The 22,075-nt window shown below is 35.5% G+C and overlaps 1 protein-coding gene across 2 annotated transcripts in view; it reads right to left on the bottom strand.

Annotated features, from left to right (window-relative positions):
- Positions 1-755: 755 nt before the first annotated feature.
- LOC150075332 (chitinase domain-containing protein 1) overlaps positions 756-22,075 on the bottom strand; it is a 104,896-nt gene continuing 83,576 nt past the window's right edge. For both annotated transcript variants that reach the window (XM_090388263.1, XM_090388262.1), the window contains exons 9-11: positions 14,970-15,125; positions 11,520-11,597; positions 756-924 (exon numbers count right to left, since the gene is read on the bottom strand). In XM_090388263.1, coding sequence (XP_090244389.1) covers positions 783-924; positions 11,520-11,597; positions 14,970-15,125 — 376 coding nt within the window. In that variant the 3' untranslated portion in view covers positions 756-782. The remainder of the gene's footprint in view (positions 925-11,519; positions 11,598-14,969; positions 15,126-22,075) is intronic.

Here is a 22,075-nt window from a genome sequence, read left to right as displayed (position 1 = left end):
TTGATTCAATCAATTCAGCAAACACAGTTGTGAGTACTGCACAAGCATGGGAAAATTCCCCGACTTACATAGCGTTCCACGGAACGCAAACCTTACGTAAGTCAGGGAGTTCCTGTATATCTGAAGTTATTTTTTCTTCATTTAATTATTACCGATTTGGCTGTTGTAGAACTCAACATACAAGTACTCTTACGAGAAAGACAAGCATTATTTATTCTTTCTATGTTAAATGACCTTAATTTTGACCTAAACTGGATATAGAAATTGCTAAACATTCCCTCTTTTTTTGAGTGAAAGAAAGATATTGCATTGTAAAAATAAACTTTGTTTTATATTTTATAAAAATGCCACATCATGATATAATGTTATTTACAAAGAATATCCTGAAGTTTTCAAAACTGTCTGTACACTTTAATGAAATTCCATTTATATAATCCATCTTAAAAGACTAAAAAATTCTTAAAAGAGAATATGGAGAACTGTTATACAAAAAAAATTATTTACAGGAAGCAAGAAATTATGTACAAAATTTATACAACCAGAGTCTCTAGAAGAATAAATGGGCATAGTTTTAGTTTTCATCTGGAACATTTACTATATCACCTTTGGAAGCATCTTATATTATTTATAATTTAAATTACTGCTAGAACTGGATGTTTAAGCATGTATAAAATTTAAATGTATAAACATTTAAATTTTATCTACAACTATAAAATGAAGATGGAATTTTGTTTTCCCAATTCATTTCATTGTTTTTACATAGAATTTTTAGAGCAGCAATGTTAAAGAAGATCATAAAAATAGTCAAGGCCTTGTCCTATCTCCCAAATAGCAATCCCCACTTGCAAGTCCTGTGCCAATTCTAGACGAAGGTAAACAGAATATATGGTTGGATAAAATACTTTATGATGGCCAGTAGGTGATCTGCAAGATAAAAAATTTTTATATATGGTATTTATGAATTTTTTTTAGATAAAAAAAAAATAATAATATATACAGGGTGATTCACTACCAGTGCGACAAACTTGCAGGAGGTGTAGGGGGCACAAAGACGAATCACATAGCATTGCAGAGTCCGAAATGCCTTCGTCATATGGTAGAGGACGTTGAACGGGTGGTCGCTGGAAGTCAGCATTTGCGAACCGATTCCCGGGGCAGTAGGATGGACGAATATTCAAACGTTGAACTGGCCGACATGCACTTCGCGTATGGAGCTGCGGACTGTAATGGGCACGACGCTCTGTGCTTGTACCAGGAACGTTTCCCCGCACAGGCGTGCTCCTCACATACGATTTTAGCACGTGTGCACAGAAGGTTACACGAGACTGGTTGTTTCACGAGAAGTACCATGAATCGAGAGCAGACGACGAGGACGCCAGACACAATGAGGAGAATGTCCTACGTCTTGCAGAAGGCAGTACGAGTACTCGAGTGATAGGCCAACGATTGGGTATTTCCCAATCCACTGTATGGAGGATACTATCAACAAACCAAATGAGTTCATACCATCTGCAACGCGTCCAATCATTGGAGCCTGCGGATTATCCACTCCGGAGGACTTTTACTACTTGGTTTCTTCAACAGAAATGGTTCGCAAATGCTGACTTCCAGCAGGATCGCTGTTCACGCGACCTCCCGTTCAACGTCCTCTACCACATGACGAAGGCATTCCAGACCCTGCAATGCTATGTGATTCCGATTCGTCTTTGTGCCCCCTACACCTCCTGCAAGTTTGTCACACTGGTAGTGAATCACCCTGTATATATATATATCATTTGGCCGTAAAGTGCATGCATGTTGTAAATTATAACGGCACACAAGTTCACATTACAAAGGACAATGGAAATAGTTGTCAGCCGTGATTATCAGGGACTGCAGCTATAGTTACTGCTGATGTTTTCAACATACAAAGGGTCACTATACTTGCATATATATATATATTTTTATTAACTCTTCAAAGAGTGAATTTCTTTTAGTGGTATTGTGCGCAGATATATCAAGAAATGGAAATTGGTGAAATAATGAACACTTCAACCTACATGGAGTGTAAGCTGCCTTTAATTTCGACGGCTCAGTGTCAGATAATGTTAACTACAAAATTGCATTTTTGTTTAAGGGATAACCACCACCTTATTCCTGCTAGCAAAGTTTCTGCATATCATTGACAAAACCCCATTAGCTGTTCCGGCAACGTGTCTGCACTGCTCAGATAATTTCATATCTGACTCCACAATTATCCCCAGGTCTTTTTCATTCTCTACTACCCTGAGTGTAGTACCACACAGTTGATAAGTTACTATGGGATTACTGCTTACCCATATGCAGTACCTTGAATTTTTCAAACTTCAACTGCCATTTCTCAGCCCAATGTTTCTAGAGCTTGATGATATCAAAATTATTTATTGCATCCAGTTCTTTGGTCACTGCATAACCTATCAGATTGGTTAAACAAGACTGCCCCTTAATAAATCCATGCTGTGATTGCAGTACAACTGCATGCCTGTCTAAATGGTCCTACATTACTTCTTTAACTTGTGATTCCATTATTTTCCCTGCAACAGACATTAAGCTAACAGGTCTGTAATTACTCATATTGTCTTTTGATCCCACTTTACAAACTAGGGATACATTTGCACATCTCTGGTCCATAGGGACCTCCCCTGAATCCAAAGATGCTGTCATAATTATGGCAGGTAAAGGAGGTAAGGGTTTGCTTACCTCCTTTGCTGCCTCCCTTAATATAATTAGATAGATTCCATCCACCCCAGGTGCCTTTTTCACATCCGTCTTCAACAATTTCCCCTCCACTTTCCTTTCAAGTTGTCACAAATTCATTTAGCTTATTGTTAGAGCTTGATAGACTTCTGGCATCCCTTTCCCTAAAGAATTCCTCATGTATGAATCTAGATGCCGAATATTTATTCAATGTCTGCAACCTGAGCAGGGTCATCAACAGTTAACCATAAACATCAAGTAGCCCAATGTGAAAATTAACCCCTTCCTTCTACTGTTAATATAAGCATAGAAGTATTTGCTGTTTTTCTTTGCCAGACACTTCTTTGTGACTTGATTACAGACTAATGTATATCTACCATAGCATTCTGTATCACCTGATAATTTATATGCATCTATCACATGTCTCAATAGTTCATCTGACATCCATTTAGGTCTAAATCTTGAACAGTATTTCTTTGTTGGTATGAAAACCCTAGTAGGTTTGTTGATTACCTCCCAATTATAATTTGCTGTTGGTAACATCATCAGTTGGTCCCACTCTGAGACCTCTGTAGTCACCCTTATGAAAGCAAAGGCCATTTACCCTTGACAGTATATAATCTGTAATTCTTTTAAGTTATTTTTTAAAGAATTACAGATTATTCTCAGATATTTCATGGTACTTCCTTTACCATTTCTTCAGTGATTGTAAATGCAGCAGAACTGATAAATTACAGTGACTTAATTTTACATAGTTGTTAATTTCATTACACATTTCTTACTTGTTAATATTTAGCTTTTAGTAATTATATGCGTAATAGACCCTGAAGTAGTCAACCAGTAGCTATTAGTAAATATCAGGTAAAGATTAATTTTAGCAATTTAAATAATTTTTAATGAATTTAAAATTTAGCTAATTAGATTAAATTAAACTTAATAGCCATGATTACCTACATTCTTGTAATGCTGTCCTTATAACACCTTTTAGCCTTGTGTACCAAGATTGTGGTTTGTAATTAATTATATGTTCAATACTGTACTCTCAAACTAAGAATTTTTGAATTAAATCTCAGATTAAGGTCTCCTGGGGACAATCATAGTTTGTATATGAAGAAGGGAGTGGGAACGGAAGGGTTTTTTTTTTTTTTTTTTTTAGGTTTAATTATTATGGTTTCTATTTTTGTTTTGGTTAATATTGCTGATTATGCTAATAATGTACAGTCTGCATTTCCTGTATTTATGGGACATCTGAAAATTAATGGTTAGATATGTTGATGACATTCAACCATTTGGCCACATGGATTAGAGGAATTAAACAACTTTCACAATTTTCTAAATATTTTACATTTATGCATAAAATTTAAAATAGAAATAGACAATATTTTCCAATCCTGGATCTCTTGTTAAAGAAATATAATAACTCCTAATAGAAATATACAGGAAACCAACAGACACTGGTACAAGTATTATAATAGAACCTATGAACACAAAAATAGGCGGCTTCTTTAAAAGTTTTGTTCTTAAAGGTTTTTTGGCTATGAGGAGATCACTCAAAAATTAATAAACAAAATTTCCCAAATATTTAGAAAAATGGATACCCATAAAAAAGAGATACAGTAAACCCCCGCTATTCGCGGTTGCTGATTTGACATAAAATGAAACCTAAAAACATGTGAATTTTAAAGTGCCGTGAACATTTTCCGCCATAAAAAAGCATGGGCGTGGCTAAAATTATCTTTCCCAGTCAAAACAGTGCTCAGTGGGTGGGGGGAAAGGGGTGACAAAATCGCGAGCGTGGATGTTTCTCGCTAATCCTTGTTCAGTATGTGTTATGCACTTGTCATGGAAGGTTTCGTTGTTTGCTTTTAATTTATATGCTTATAAATTGAATAAATTTATCCATTTATAAATTGATATGCTTACAAAAGTGATAAATCTACTGTTTTGCAGTGTAAAACACACTTTTTCGAGTGTGTTACCGGAAGAAAGTGACTTTATTGTGGACAAGTTCTTTCTAATCCGTATTCGTAGCCATAAAAATATGGCTACGAATAACAAGGGAAATGTGAAAAGATAGAAAGAAGATGATGACATTAGCGAATAAAATTGAGTTATTAGACAAAATTTCTAATAGGGAAAGTGTCCCTCAGTGGCAAAACATTGTAAAATCAATGAGTCAACGGTAAGCTCAATCAAGAAATCGGAAGAAAAAATCCGCCGTAGTGTCCTTGAAAACGCGCTAATTGCTTCAAAAATTTGGTCTGTAACTCGTGATGTTAAATTAGAAAAAATGGAAAAGGCTTTAAATCTCTGGATAGAAGACTGAACTCAAAATAAAATTCCGTTAAGTTCACTCATCATTCGTGAAAAGGCAAAACTCCTTTATCAACACTTTAGCAAAACTGGTGATAACACTGGCGGGATAAGTTTTAGCTAGCAAAGGCGCTGGTTTGAAATTTCTAATAAATATTACATTTAATATTAAATTGTTTCTTATTTTCATTTCGATGCCATATGCTTGCATTTCACTATGTGCTCTCTATGTACATAGTCATATTATGAAGATACATATAATACATACATACATAGACAAAATTTTAGACTAGTTTTTCTTATATATTTCATATTTTGGAACGGAACCCGTTTATTACTATGAGAGCCATAACTCAGTATTCGCATTTTTGGTATTCGCGGCATTTCTCAGGAATGTAACCCCCGCGAATAGCAGGGGTTTACTGTATTTCAACATATGCTCATCCAGAAACGAACCAGAAAAAAGAAACTGGTACATTACAATTCCCCCAAATTGGTGAACAGATCAAGCTGAAAAATATGGGTTGTACACCAGATTAGATTTACAATAACTAACACCATTAAAAAATATGGTAAAATCCCCTCCCCGATTTCACCCCTGACAAAGACCCTTTCCACTAAACATACAGTGTATAATTTACAATGCAAATATTGCCAAAAATCATATACTTTCTGAACAACCTTCTGCTGGTTTGCCAGCAGAAGGTTGTTCAGAAGAATTAAAGAACATAAATATGGCATCCTACAGCCTAATAACAAAATCGGATCATACATGCTATACCTGTTACAAGAATAACCAATAGAATTTCAAGAACACCTCTGTTCAAACCACTGAGGTACAGGAAATACAGACTGTACAAAGAATATTAACCAAAACAAAGGCGTGCAGATAGACATTAACCACATGCATATTTTCAAGAGTAGAGTATTAGAACAGATAAAAAATAAATAGAAACCATAATAATTATACTGTGAAAAAAGAACCCCCACTCACACAAATAAGATGCTCACAAAGATTAGTTGCTAAACCTCTGTTCTCTCTCTCTCTCTCTCTCTCTCTCTCTCTCTCTCTCTCTCTCTCTCTCTCTCTCTCTCTAAATATCTTCACCCTCAAATACAACTATGATTGGCCACAGAAGACTGTAAACGTGAGTTTTCATTCAAAAATTCTTAGTTTGAGAGTACAATATAAAACATATATTATTATACTATACTTATTATAAATCTGTCTTGGTATGTGAAGCTGACAGTGTTATAAGGACATCGTTACATTAATGTAAGTATTCATGCTGTCTGTTTACTTAAGTTTAATTTAATCTAATTAACTGGTATTAAAAATTATTTTTTATCTGATATTTACTAACAGCTATTGGTTGACTAATTCAGGATCTATTATGCATATAATTACTAAAGGCTAAATATTAACAAAGAAATGTATAATCGAATTAACAACTATGTAAATGAAGTCACTATAACTTACCAGTTCTAACATCTGAGCATAAACTGTAATTCATTAAGAAATTAAAGCAGATTACACCCATGCAGGTTGAAGTGCTCATTATTTCACCAATTTCCATTTCATGAAATTTTGTAATAAATGCTTTTAAATACTGATTTCTTCTTATTTTGACTCAATAATAAATATCCTTTACATCTATTTATGTACCACTTAATTCAATTTCAGTTCTTGTAAGCCAAAATCATATAACAATGACTAACAGGTATGATGTCCTCCTCTGATTTTCAAAGCTGCTTTCATGCTACCACATAGTAAAACTATGTCTACTATTAGTTGGAAACAAAGATAACAGACAGCACCATGTACTGGACAAATCTGAAGACAATTCACACAAAAGTGGCCATGCAAGTACATTTCACATTATGTGGAATGTACTTGCAGGAGCCCACACATGTCAAACATAGGATTTACATAAATAGTTGTGAAAATGTTAAATCTCTCCATCTACAGACACACACAGAACGTCTGTTATTAAAAGTGTGTCCTATAGCAAGCATTATCAATGTACCCTCAGGTTAGTTGCAAGAAAAAGTAATTTTGCTTGTAGGTAGTTTTGCAAATATGTAACTCTTGTTTAATTTTTACTATGGTGCAACATGACAGGATATTATGTTTTTATTCTTCAGAGCTAATAGAAATAAACGTGATATCTGAAGCATGGAAAAGCATCAATAACCATCCTATAACCACGGAAAAGCATCAGGGTCTATTATGCATCCTAGATTGCCTTTCTGTTACCATATTAGTATTACTCATAAATTCTATTGGAATTAATTGGAATTTTGATTGAGGCACTGAAAAAGCACAATACTGCATAATTATAAGAGAGTATTAAAACAGGTAATTTGGATATAACTATAATCTATTATGAGTATTTTCTAATTATCTTAGATCTTGCTATAGCAAATTTCCATTGTTTCCTCAATGTGAGTGTTAATAATTTAATGCTTAGCTCAATAACATATATTTTTCACAGTTACAAATGCATTTGTTCCATTTCACAGCCATTTTATATCTTCTACTCTTTTTCAGATATTACTTGTAATGGGAAGGTGATCTTGTAAGCTTTTCTCACTAAATCCCCAAAAGGCTGCAATTATGATTATTTCTTACAAAAAATTTCAGCCTGTCTTCACAGGACATTCTAATATGTTCTCATTCCAGTAATCAGAGTAAGCTTGGTGTTTTTTCAACCCTAAACTCATGTTCCAGCAAATTATCATCACCTGTATATCATGCGGTGTGGTGTAAGATGACACACAACACCTCTTTGTGAATTGTACAGCTAGAAAATGTATCTGAATCCCTGTAGCTGATAACAGATCCAAAATAATTCTCACACCTCCAACTTACAAGTATCATACGTCATAAGAGAATTCAAGACAGGAATGACTAAGTAAGATTAGTCACCACTATCAAAATGCTAGTGCAGAGTTCCTCATTAAGTACTTAATGCTACTCATGACTTGCAGCATGCCAAATGGTAACCTCAGAAGTCACACAGATTTCTCCCTTCCCATATGCTTCAGGTAATGTAGAACTTTGATGCTGACGTGAACACTTTTATCAAGTATAAAACATGTTGAAGAAAAATCCTCAGTGGCAGTCTCTCATTACTACAGTTATTCCAGTGATTATTCCACTCCACTGTGTACCTCAGTATGCTCAGCCTTCCACTTTATCAAAACTATTTCATTCCAATGAGACTTATAAAAAGCATTAATAATATGGAAAGCTGCCCTGAACTTAAAAATATTTTTTTTATAGTAAAATTTTTATTAAAAAATTCAAACAATTTATACTTTGTATTACACTGCATTGAGATCAGGGGGGGAAAAAATTCTTTTAGAAGCATGTATGAAAAGTATATTGCTGAATCTATTTTATCTCCACTGCAGCTCACCAGCTACAGTTGTCTCAGCAATTCATTTTGTTAGGAACCACGAAGTAGCAGCATCCAAAAAGGGGATATAGCATTCCAATAACCTCTAAACCTGCCAATGGGTTGGGTTGTTGTCCTATGCCATGGAAGCCAAGCATGAGGACTACCAATTACAAAGAAGGCCTTGGAAGAAAATTTCAACAATGAATAAACCGAGACAGATAGCACCCCTTCATGAAAATTTAAACAATATTATCCATATCTTGGAGGCAGGACAATTTATGAAAGAAATTAAATAAATGGCAAACCTGTCATAAAACTGTAAACTTGAATATTATATTGATCAGTTCAGCTATATGAATTGGAACTAAAAACTTTCCTGAGTAACTAGCACAAGTGAAAATAGAACAGTTATTCTTATTTATGCCAAAAATAAAAATACCAAAAAGAAAAATAACAATGTCGCTGATCTCTAAAATTACCAAGTTCGATTCCCACCAATGATTGGAAGGAATTTAGTCTTCTTCTCATCAGCCAATCTCAGGTGGAAGGAATAGAGTTCCTCAGCTCTTGTAGGATGTAGAGCTGCTGAAATGAGTACAAAGAAGGGCAACAAGATTGGCGAGCAGAACAAGGGTGCTTATACCAAGAAAGGGTCCAGTTCTGCATGTTGCAGCATTTGGAGACACCTTCGAGGTGATCTGATTGAGGTGTTTAAGGCTTTTAATGGATTCAGCAAGCTCAAGCTCAGACTACACACATGAGAGGGCACAGATTCAAACTGAGGAAAGATGGTTGCAGAATAGAAGTACAGAAGTTTGCCTTTAGTCAGCAGGTGATTGACTGCTGGAACAAACTTCCATCTGTTGTGGAAGCAGATAGCTTAAATAAATTCAAGGAAGACCTAGACAAACTATTGGAAGGAATGAATAGGTGAAATGGGAGGTGCTTTTTTTTTTTTTTTTTTTTTTTTGGCTGATGATGAATAAGATTGCTTTTTTGCATCATTTTCCACTACTAATGCTACACAATACACAAAATGTAAATATGGGCAACATGCTCCAGTGCTATTAAAATGAATCTGATTTTGATGTTATGTAATGATGCACATTCTGTAGAACACAACCTGTGCCAATTTTGTCTCTACTATAGCTATGACCAGACAAAGTGTTCAAATTTCATATAACAGAGATGGGCTGATTCCTTTTTCATACTCCACTATATTGAGTTAGGTACTACCCAAATGTTATATTATTCTAGGATTACTGTTACCTAAATGCAGTGCTTTGCATTTATCCCTGTTAAACCCAAATTGCCATTTTCCAGTTAAAGACCAGCACTGTCAAAAGGAAAGAAAGCAAAAGATGAAGAAATTAACATATTGAAATGAAGACAATGTATCTAAAAATACTGCATGCCTGATAAAGAGACCAGATATGCCAAAACAGGATTCAATAGAATAATGAACAATTAGAAAGACCACAGTGAATGGAAATGGTTTAATGCTCAAATAATACTTAAAAAGGACAGCTAATATCTTATCAAACAATGGAGAACAAACTGATATAAGCCTAAAATGTGACAAGAACCATAGGGTTGGACTTCTTGATATTTGTTCAAAGAATGGCATATCATGATAAAGAAGATAAAAAATATAGAACCCCACTATTTTCAAGGAAAAATTAAGAATACTGCTGAGAACAAGAGCTGACACATCCTTGAGAAAACTATTTATGGATTTTATCTTGTCTTTGGTAACACTGTTCAAAGCTAAAACAGAAAGATTTTCAACAAAGGAATTACAGTCAAGAACAAACTGTGAACTTGATATTCAGACTAAATTACGGGATCAGTCCATCCTGACAAGTCAAAAGATTCTGGAACTGAACTTGCTTAACAAAATAAAAACTCCTATCATTAGTAGATCTCACATAAAGTTGATAAATCCTTGGTTTTAGCAAGGAACAGTTTGAGAAGAAACTTCACAGCTGGAATCAGAATTAACCCTCAAAAATTGGCAGACGGTAGGTTGTTTATGCTTAAAGAGAAATATAAAAAAAAAAAAAAAAAAAAACTGTCCACTCACAATTTTTCTAGAACAAACTGTCAGTATGATGTTTTTCCTTTAAGTTTCAAAGCAGCTGAGAGAAAAGGTGTTGCACCATGCCAGCTCATACTGTGTTATCAGCAAGACAATTTCTGTTGAAAACACACTTTTCAAACATCCTCCCTACTTTATCAATTTGGCTCTATCTGACTTCTTTCTATTTCTAAATATAAAAAGTTTGCTGAAAGGGATATATTTTTGGGTCTTTGGAGAAATTCCAAAAGATTACATCGAATGAGAGCACTAAAATCAACATCAGTAAATGAGAGTTTCACAGCTGCTTCCAATTGTGGCAGAAGAGAATGGCCTTGTGCAGAACTGCCCAAGGGAACTTACTCTGAAGGGGTTAAAAGTTAATAATTATCAAGCTCAATTTTAAGTCCCTTAATAAAGTCACTCCTTATAAAGGAATGATATAAGTTCTTATAAATACTGAAATGGTTTCGACATGTAAAGAGAATAGCAGACTGCCAAGTTGCTAGAACAGAAATGGAGGGTAAAAGATCAAGAAGATGGAGAAAGGAGGTAAACAGCAATATGGAGAGAAGAGGCATTAGCTGTTTGGAGCTGGGGGGGGGGGGGGGGAGAAAGAGAGAGAGAGAGAGAGAGAGGTGGAAAGATGGAACTAAATGGAGAAAACTGGTTTCCTTATTAACCCAGCAAGAAGTTGAAATAATGAATAAGTATATATAAAGCCATTCCCAGAAATTTCTAGTCACATATTGTATGCATGCCAAATTCACAAGAAAAATGATGACGTGACCTTATTTTCCCCTGATGTGCTTAACTTTAGTACTAATAAGTACAAAGCATATATATCACTGTTTATGTTTCAAGTTTTGCCCTAAATTAAAACTTAGGATATATCTGTAAAAAGGAAAAATAAGTTAAGTGGCCAATACTTCTTTTATGGACTAAACGTTTGTATTAAGTTAAGATGCCACAAGGTGGTTTGTAATAAATAAATAAAATAAACTACTTACTGATATTCAAAATAATGCTCCTTGGAATCCCTGTCCCATATGAGTTTGGGCTTATATCGGGTCAAGATATCAATGTACCTGTAACATTAAGTGAATAAACATTTTACAAGTTACATAAAAACAAAAATTTTATGATAAGATTCAATCTAAGAAGCATTACAATTAACAAACATGAACATCTATAATAAGAATATTGAAAATTTATCCCTTGACCACTCTTAATATATCTTGAATAATACTGCATTTTATCTCTTAATTTTACACCATTCAAAAGAATGAATGTTTAAAGATTATAAATACTGTTTATTCTGAATAAAAAAATTAAAGTTAAAAATGAACATTTTTCACCATGAGATATCCTTCATTTACTGGTTCTAAGGTCCTAATTACAAAAGATGTTGTAACTCAATAATGCCGCACAATTATGATAATGTTTTGAATCCACTTCAGGATCTGTTTCCAAGTCTACAGTGTTCATTAAGTGCTTCTATTCTGCAATTACCAGTAGCAAATGATACAAGTCTATACATCATCAGGAAAAAAAAATTAATATTACACCCTCTCCAACAATTTCTCTTAAATTTATTCAAGGTATCCACAATACTGTGTTCTAATAATCAATTACTCTCTGAATGAAAGCAAATTTTCACATATTCATTCTGCAACCACCTTTTTTCAATTTAAATTTATGTTCCCTTATGTGTGTTGTCTGAGAAAGAGCAAACAAGCTATGAGCATTTAATTTACTCAATCCATTTAAAGCCTTAAATCAAGTCTCCTTGCAAGTATCTAGTTTCCAGGAACTGCAATTTGCAAAAGTGAAAGAAATCTTTTTTGGTATGAAAACATTGGTGTCCCTGACAGGGCTGTAGTGGAGGGTATATGGCATATACTCTCTGGATTCTTTCTTTTAGGTGAATAGCGTATACCATCTGGTTTTTGAAAGACTTGAATGCAAACTAACAGACTAGAATAATGCATACATCTTATTATTAACAGAATAAAGAATAAAATGTATCAACATTTAAAACTGCAGTTCTTTTCTTTCTTTTCAGAAAGTACTGCCATACCTTCTGAAATCCCTTTCAAAAGTGAGAAATGTAAAGCTGGATAAAATAACCAACAGATGTAATGTAAAGTTTTAAAGTCACACTTCTCCGTGCCATTCAATAAAAAAATCCTTTTTTTTTTTTTAACAGGTATCTTTTGAGTTATGCAAGTAATGTATTCCTAGAAATTGCTGTGCCAATCATAACTGAATGCAATAATTCGGTATTACCATTCTTATAGGACCTGTCTCACACACCCACATGGCAGGATTATTAGTTATTTTTACTAGATAATACAGTAACTCTGATCTCCATATGTTCCACATGCTGTACCATGAAGTATGCCAATATTAAGCCAAAATGCCACTTGTACTGCCAGATCAGGTTATCCAGTGAGTAATGTACTTGCCTAAGAAATAAGGGTCATAGAGTCAAATCCCATCTCTGGTATGGGTGTTCCGATTATCCAATTTTTTTTTAATACGGTATAAATAGTGCAATATGATTTCTGCAATTTAATCGCCTTAAATACATATTAATCAATGAATAATAATCTAGAAAATACATAAAACAAAAAAAAAAATGATGTTTGGAAATTATTAATGGAATATAATGCAGGAATCTGGCATCTTTGGTGTGTTTTTTTTTTGTTTTTTTTTTTTTTTTTTTTAATATCTGAAGGAAAATAGGATGGCCAGATAATCCTTAGACAAATATTCAAAAAAGTTCTGGATTTTTTAGGTTCTACTGTGTGTATGTGCATTAAAAATCCCATGTGATTATTAGCATTTCATCATCATTGATGGATATGGCGAAGGCTATCCAGATGCATGGAACTATACCAATGGGATAATGGATAACAGGTAATGCATTGTATTCTCCTGTTATTATCTGGTTACCAATACTTTTTCTCAACCCTCATACAGAAAAATAATTAAATAATAAGAAAAATAGAAGGTCACGAAACAGTCAAGCTCAATAATAGTTGACACTGTCCATATGTCTAACTATTAAAAAAAACTACTGAAATCAAAGTTATATTTAAACTACATGAGATCCATGAAACTTTGATAGAGAAGATGTTACTTATAATCATAACTCTCGTATCCAAAAATACCTCGCTGGACTACACTAATATTTTAGGCCCAGCACTGTTAATCAGAGTGATAAATCCATGTAATGTTCTTGAATTTTGGCATTAATGCTCCTTCACTATTTTTAGTTGAAACAAAGCAAATGATTACAATGATTTGTTAAATGTGACTCTTATTTGGAGTACAGTCAACAGTTATGCTGTATTACTTTGCTTTTCAATTAAACTCACGATAACCTTGAGTTTAATTAAAATATTGCTGTCCTAAAAACTGAACAGCAATAAGGCACTCCAAGATACAGTGTGCCAGTCACATTTCAGCATTAAAAACACATTGTTGTGTCTTGTCTATAGTCAGTTCGGATTTTAATCTTTGTAAAAGTTTTACCCACCAATGGTGTTCCTTCAAATGAGACTTGACTTTCTGTGCTGACTCATATACAGGCATCCCCCATTTAGAAGTCTTAATTGGGGAGATTTATCCATAGGAAATAATGTAAATAACTTAACTGCTTGGTATGACCAACATTTCTGGAAGATTTTAAGGCACCATTTCTTTAAAAAGCAATATAAAACGTAGTAGAAACATTTAAATCTTAATTTTAAATACATTATATGTTAAAGAAAATGCAAGAAAACCTACCTTACGTGTATACTGTATTTACATTATTTACATAACGGCTGTGATATAGTTTGACAAGTGTGATATTTTCAGATTGCTCAAAACTATTAATTGCAGTGCAAATCTAGTTGTTTTTTAGAATGTTCACTTTAGTTTTTAATGAAAAGATTTACAATGACTTTTCACCCTCTTTGCATTATTAACTCTGGGTGGTAGAAGACTGAAAACAAAACTGGTGACAACAGTCACTGCCAATTCACTGAAAAAGGTAGTAATATACTGCTGGAATGTGACTGTTGATACTCTCAGACTTATACAGTTTTGAGATTCTGCTTCACTGATATCTTGCTTTTTAGTTCAGTGACTGTTACGATATTTAGGTATGGAAATTGGCCAACTTCAGTCTGCCACTGATGGTATACAGATAGGGATAATGGTAACTGAAGTACTGCCCAACTATACAGACATGTAGGTTGTAGAATATGAAAGACAAAACTGATAACGTGCGAGTAGAATACCACTGTAACATGACATTAATGTGATTGATTCACGTTGTGAATTGTAAGTGTTTATATGTTAATTTATATCATCATTAGTATTCGGTTATATTAAAACAAACATACTTAATTTCAACTATGATTGAGCGAGAGAAGAAATTTGAAAATAAATAGCAAAATATTGCTTACTGAGAACCTACAATGGCACCTCCTCCACTGCCTGTGTAGTCATTGCCATAAAAGTTCATACCTAGAAGAATCTTTTTTCTGTCACGACTTTTGCTGTCAGGTACCAATGTTTCCACACACGTTTTCATCCAAGATAAAGGACTGTTAGGACCAGGTCTGAGCGTAAAAAAGTAAAAACAGTATATGAATTATATACATAATTCAAAAAGGCTCCCAGTTCAACTTATTACAAGCATAATTTAAAATTTTAACAAAAATGAAAAGCCCTTTCTTAGTGATATATGCCAGATTCAAAATTATCTTGGGAAGAAAGCAGAAATATAATAAAACTAAAATTGGTTGATTAATTAAAATAGTTACATCATAATACTTGATATTTAAACTGCATTGTATAAATAAAAGATCATATGATTAAACCTAAGATCTGCATCTAAAGGACAAATACAGAAATGAAAGTTATTGGGGGGGGGTGAATATTACTAAATGCAAATAATGTTTGTATAAATATGATTACATACATACTTCATCATGTAGTTAAAGTTCTGATCAGTTATTTTGAAAAAATTCAAAGCACTGTAAGCTTGTAGGTACACTTTTCACCATTATGGATGACAATGCATGGTTCTTGGCAACCTTCAGATATTTTTTGAGCCTGTGATGCATCAATAAAATCAAAGTATGTTGCAAAATCAGTTGCCACTTTGTGCAAGTGCTGGTGCCAGCTGATTAAGTGTCACTGGACAGTTCAGACAATCTTCCTAAAATATATCTTCCTAGGTAGGGCTTCTCCCTGAGGTCAGAGAAACAGGCATGGCCTGCATGTTTATGCAACAATATATTAGAAGATGATGGCATCTTCTAATATATTGTTGACCAGCTGTATCCTATGGGGTTAATGGATGTTGTCCATTAGAACAAACTCTTTGCCTACAGCACCAGCATAGGGAAGGACCATGCATTCAGTGACTCATTCCTGATGGTGTGCATTGTATCTGTGATCATACAGGAATGATCACAGATACTAATGCCATCCTATACAGCAATCTACCTCAACTGAACTGTGTCTCTGTACATGTACAGGATTCTCTTGGATTCCACTTTCATGCCACACTAGAACCCAACAGGGATCCAGGCTGTACACAAACTTATTTGTGAACAGCATGTGGCACAACCAGATGATGATGCTTTGTGACATAGCAAGCCATGCTACAGCTTGGTAAACTGTCCAACCACCTGCTTCCAGTCTCTCAACCACTATTTGAGCAATAGACTAAAGCAAATGTATCTGAGATGACATGTTCAGATGCATCACTACAATAAACAACAGGTATATAGTCTTTTTTGCAGCTGTATTCATGAATGATCTGTGATGTAGTTGAGCATTTGATGATGAACATGCAAATTCATACTTGAATTTGCATGTTTGTGGCCTATATTTGTTGGATAACTTAGTAATTTACATCCTCACATCAGTCTGTGAACTTGTGAGAAGTGCAAGACTGCCTTCTCCTTTTGTGTTTTTGTAGCCGGCAGGATTTACAGAGCATAGATAACACAATAGTCCCAACATTCATAGCAAAACAAACTTTGTCTTTATGAGTTGGCCTGGTATTGCACTACTTGTTAAACAGATGGTCTTGCTGAAAAGTTAATTGGCCATATTTCAAAAAGGTTAATTGGGCAAGTTCAACTTGGCCAGCACCATTTCAAGAAAGGCACTTTAGTGAAGATTGTGTTTTACATGATTGATTTATTATTTCTTATATGTGGGAGTACTGTAGTGAGCCCAGACATGATATAATAAAGTTCGAGAAGTAGAGGTCTTGTGTGCATATGCACGAGCTCATTCATATGCATACAAGGCTTTCACTGCTCAAATGTACAGAACTGCATTAAATATAGATGGTTGTAGATTTTCTCTATGAGTTATTCTGAATTTTTCAGCTTACACAACATGCAAATTCGTCTATGTACACACTTCTACAAACATGATATTGTGGTTATAATCACTGTCCAACCCACACCATGTGGAAAAGGTCTAGATTCAAATCTCATCAATGATGCGAGGAAGTTCTGTGGCCCTATTTCACACTGTGGCTGAGTTAGTTGGTCTCATGCCAACAGTGCCGGACCAAGGTTTTTTTCAGTGCCCCCTTTACTAAGGATATATATATATTTTTTCATGATTTGTAAAATTTGGTGCCCCTTAAAGAATGCCGCCCTGAGCAAGGGCCCTGCTAGCCCATGCCTTAATCCGGCACTGCATGCCAAGAATCGAGGTAGTGTTAGGTGGGTTGGAAAACTGCTAGCTTGTGGGGGGGATACACAGACTAATAGATTAACAGTAGCTGCCGGCACAGGAGAAAGATTCTTGCACTGCTTCTACTGCAATAATAACCTGAAAAACAAGGTTCTAGGGATTTCAGAGTAGTCTCTACTGGCAGTCATTGCGGAACAAGTAAATACATGGGCTATGTTAGGGTAGCTAAGAATAGGCGCATGTATACTTGCGCATACACCAATTCTAGGAGTTTAGTAAATAAATTTGATGAATTTGAGGTGCTGTCAAGACATCAAAGGCAGATATTGTTGGGATATCAGAGACGTGGTGTCACAGATATAAGGAATGCAGAATTGGAATTTGGGGAGTACAATGTATAATGTTTTTTTTTTTTTTTTTTTAGTTAGTTATTGGCGCATCGGCTTCTGTGGCCATAATGCACCTCCCAAGGTTTTTGCAGTACTCTGAACCAAGCCCGAGGCAGGATTCGAACCCACGACCTTTGGGTTGCCAGGCAGGCACTTTACCCACCCGGCTAGCCCAGTCAGCACAATGTGTAATGAAAGGATAGAAGGGGAGGAGAGGTCATGCTGTTAGCAAAGAAACACATAAAATCTTAGGAAGTGCATCCAGTTCACATGGATGGACAGTGCAGTGTGTTAAGTCAGTTTTGTGTGACATAAGCACTGGGAAAGCAAAACTGAGAGTAGAATTGTGTTATAGGCCTAATGACTGATGAGTATAATGAACAACTGTAAAGAGAAATTGAGTGGGCCAGTAAATCAGATTGTCTTAAATGGGGGATTTTAACTTCCCGGAACTTGTGGATTGGTCACTTGCACACTAACAAGACCTTTGTGGATTTATTGGATGAGTGTTTTCTGCAGCAGCATATTTGACAGACAACCAGAGGGAGTAATACCCTTGATGTGATTATCAGCAGTGATTCTTCATGCATTGAGAATCTGCAGATTAAGGAACCACTAGGTAGCAGTGATCACAGTATGCCACTGTACAATTCTGTATAATGGGACCACTGATGATGTTACCAACAGCAAACTCTAAATGGGAAGCATTCAATGAATTAATCATGGAAGCTACTAGTCTTTTCATACCAACTAAGAAATATTGCTCAAGGTTTATACCTAAATGGATGTCAGATGAACTAATGAAGAAAAATGCATCGGATACATATAAATTATCATGTGACACAGAAGCCTATGGTAGATATAAGCTAGTCTGTAATCAAGTCACAAAGGATTACGAGATATCTTTGACAAAGAATGCAAAGAAAAACAGCAAAGACTTCTTTATTTATGTAAATTCTAATAGGAAGGGGATGAATCATATTGGTCCACTTGATATTGATGGTTCAACTTTAGATGATCCTGCTCAGACAGCTGAAAAACTGAATGAGTATTTTGCATCTACATTCACACATGAGGAGTTATTCAGGGAGGAGAATGCCAGAGGGTTAATGACACTAATGACATTAAGCTACTGCAATAGAATCTAGAAAAGTTGATCAGATGGGCTGAGAAGTAGTAACTGAAGTTTAACATTGACAAATGTAAAGTACAGCATATGGGTAGCAGTAACCCCAGAGTAACGTATCAACTGTGTGGTAGAGAATAAAAAAGACCTGGGTGTAATTGTGCAGTCAGATATGAAGTTTTCTGAGCAGTGGAGACAGTCTGCAAGAGTAGCTCATGGTGTCTTGTCAATGATATACAGGACTTTTTCTAGCAAGGATATGGAGGTGATTATTCCCTTGTATAAAGGCAATGGTCAGGTCACACCTTGAGTACTGTGTACAGGTCTGGAGGCCTCATTTTAGAAGGATGTAGAGCTGCTGGAATGAGTACAGAGAAGGGCAACAAGATTAGTGAATGAAACAAAGGGTTTGCTCTTACAAAGAAAGTTCTGCAAATTACTGGTTCTGCAAAAAATCTGGAGACTAGGCACCTGCGAAGTGACCTGATTGAGGTGTATAAGGGCTTGAATGGTTTGAGTAAGCTCAATGCTGATAGGCTTCTTCCTCTTGCCCAGATTAATTGCCTGAAGAGACATAAATTCAAACTGAGGAAAGACAATTGTAGAATAGATGTGCAGAAATTTGCCTTTAGCCGTTGGGTGGAATAAACCCACCGGCTAAAGGCAAATTGATTGCTGGAACAAACTTCCATCTGTCGTAGAAGTTGACAGGTTAAAAAAATTCAAGGCAGAACTAGACAAACCTGGAGCAAATGGATGAGTGAAATGGGAAGGATTTTTTTTTTTTTTTTTTGGCTGATGCTGTATAAGCTTGCTTTCTTGCATCATATGCCTCTACTAATGCTAAAGCTAATTAACATTAGCTGTATTACAACTCTGTAGCTCTGACCTTATACTGTCTAGTAGCAGTGTGAGGTCAGAGCTTCTGATATTCTGAGTATGACACCTTCTCAGAGTACGGCACCTCATATCAAACTTCTTTCAACTATTTTTCTAAGTATTGTCACTAAAGACCACGACATCTGAATCCTGAAACAGACTCCTCAATGCAGTCTAATCTTTTAAACAAATGGCCAATTAATCTTTTGGAGAGAAAATCTATTTTGAAGTAGTGCAATACCAGGGAAACTCACTGTAAAGGCAAGAAATGTTTTATAATACGTCTTAATGCTGTGAGAATTAAGACCATTGCATTACCTTAGCCCTGCTGGCTGCAAAAACACATGAAAGGGCAAGATGGTCCAGCAAACCTCTTACAATTTCTTTGAGGTCTTATAGCACTAGCTATACTATAACTTTGAAGTCTGTGAATGTGTACTGACATTGCAGCCACAATGGATATCAATACAAAGGGTACTAGGAAAGTTTTGCAATATGACGCAACAATGAATCACAGGAAGCTGCTTGTTGCTGCATGTTGAGACATGTTCATACGTGCATAGTAGCGGCCGCGCCAAGTCGATGGGCTCAGTTATTCATTAGTAGTGAGAGTGTAAAGTGCTTGCGATGGCATCGTGGTCACGAAATGAGATAAGGACAGTTTTGCGGTATAATTTCGTGCGTGGTTTAACCATAGACCAGTGCTTAGAAGAAATGACTCTTGCACTAGATGATGATTGTCCACATCGTACAACGATATTCAGGTGGTATAGAGAATTCCAAAGGGGAAATTTCATTCTGGAGGATTCGGAGAGGCCAGGAAGGCCACGAACGTCAGTTACGGAGGAAAACGTTACTGCTGTGAGGAAAATGCTTGACGAAAACAGGCGAGTGACCTACCAACAGATAGAGGATACTTTGGGCCTAAATGCACCAGCAATTCGTTCGATTCTGCAAGATCATTTGCACGTGAAGAAACTTTGTTCTCTCTGGGTGCCGCATCAACTGACTGAAAAGCAGATGACACGACGTGTGACTTGGTGCCGGGAGATGTTAAAAAAGTTTGATAAGGGACAATCTCGGTATGTGAACAACATCGTGACAGGTGACGAGACTTGGCTGTACTATTACGATCTGCCGACCAAGGCTCAAAACAAAGTTTGGGTCTTTGATGATGACGACACACCCGTAATTGTCAGAAAATCCCGATCTGTAAAGAAGAAAATGATAGCTGTATTTTTCAAATCGAGTGGAATTGTGGAACGTGTCGTTTTGGACACGCAGAAGACAGTCAGAGCTAAGTGGTATACCGAACAATGCCTGCCTAAAGTCATTGGATCTATGAAGAACCTGCGGCCAAAGTCAAGAATGGACACCTGGTACCTCCATCACGATAATGCTCCAGTTCACCGCGCCAAAGCCTGCACCGAATATTTGACCACGACAGGACTGAAACTTGTCGAGCACCCTCCCTACAGTCCAGACCTTGCTCCCTGCGACTTTGCACTGTTCCCGCATGTGAAAATGAAGCTAAAAGGGAGGTGGTTTTCCAGTGATGAGGACCTTCTACGGGCTTGGGACAACGAGTGTGCTTTACTCCCTAGTGAAACTTGGCAGAACTGGTTTAAAGATTGGTTTCGGAGGATGGAGAGGTGTATTGAATGTAGAGGAAATTACTTTGAAAAAATTAAATAAACAAAGCTGTATTGCAAAACTTTCCTAGTACCCTTTGTACAAGTGTCCAGTGATCTCCAAATTGTACATAATATATGCAACAGTCTCAATTTCTCTAGAAGAAGCAATCGCTATGACAAAGCCCTAATTGCTAAAAACTGTTAATTAGCTCATGACCAGTATTCAAGTGCATAAGCTCTAGGACTAACTGGAGTTGTGATCTTTTCTTAATATAAATAAAATAAACTTCAGGAATAAATTTGCTATTCTTCTCTCATCAGAAAAGTTCCAGCTAGTTTGACAAAAATAGACTTCAATTCAGCATAGAGCATCAATTTCTCTATTGCATATACAGTCAAAGCTCTTTATAGTAACCATCTTTTTAATGTCCCAACACATTATAACATCCTGTGTGGATGGTCCTGGCCAATTTCTCATTAACCTAATGCTATTTTATATTCAGTATAACGACATTGAAAATAAAAGGATTTCTCTATAATGACCATAAATTTCTACCTCTTAATCTGAATTTTTACTTTTTTATTATATTTGTATTTAAAAATGACAGAACCTTCAAATATATTGAAGTAATTAATGAGTTTGCAGCTTGACTGTGAGAATTCATTTAAGATTTCCCCTCTTTTTCTCACAGTGTGGTAATGAAATGAACATCGGCTAGAAGTTCATTTCATTAGTTAGAGCGATGTTTATTGGTATGACTCCAAGAAAGCAGATAACTTTGCCAATTGCAAATAAAATTAGGATTTTACAAGTTGTG

This window comes from Mastigoproctus giganteus, chromosome 14 (genome assembly GCF_048544385.1).
Source record: "Mastigoproctus giganteus isolate SK-2022 chromosome 14, ASM4854438v1, whole genome shotgun sequence".
NCBI classification, from domain to species: Eukaryota; Metazoa; Arthropoda; class Arachnida; order Uropygi; family Thelyphonidae; genus Mastigoproctus; species Mastigoproctus giganteus.
This window is presented reverse-complemented; position numbering and strand designations above follow the sequence as displayed.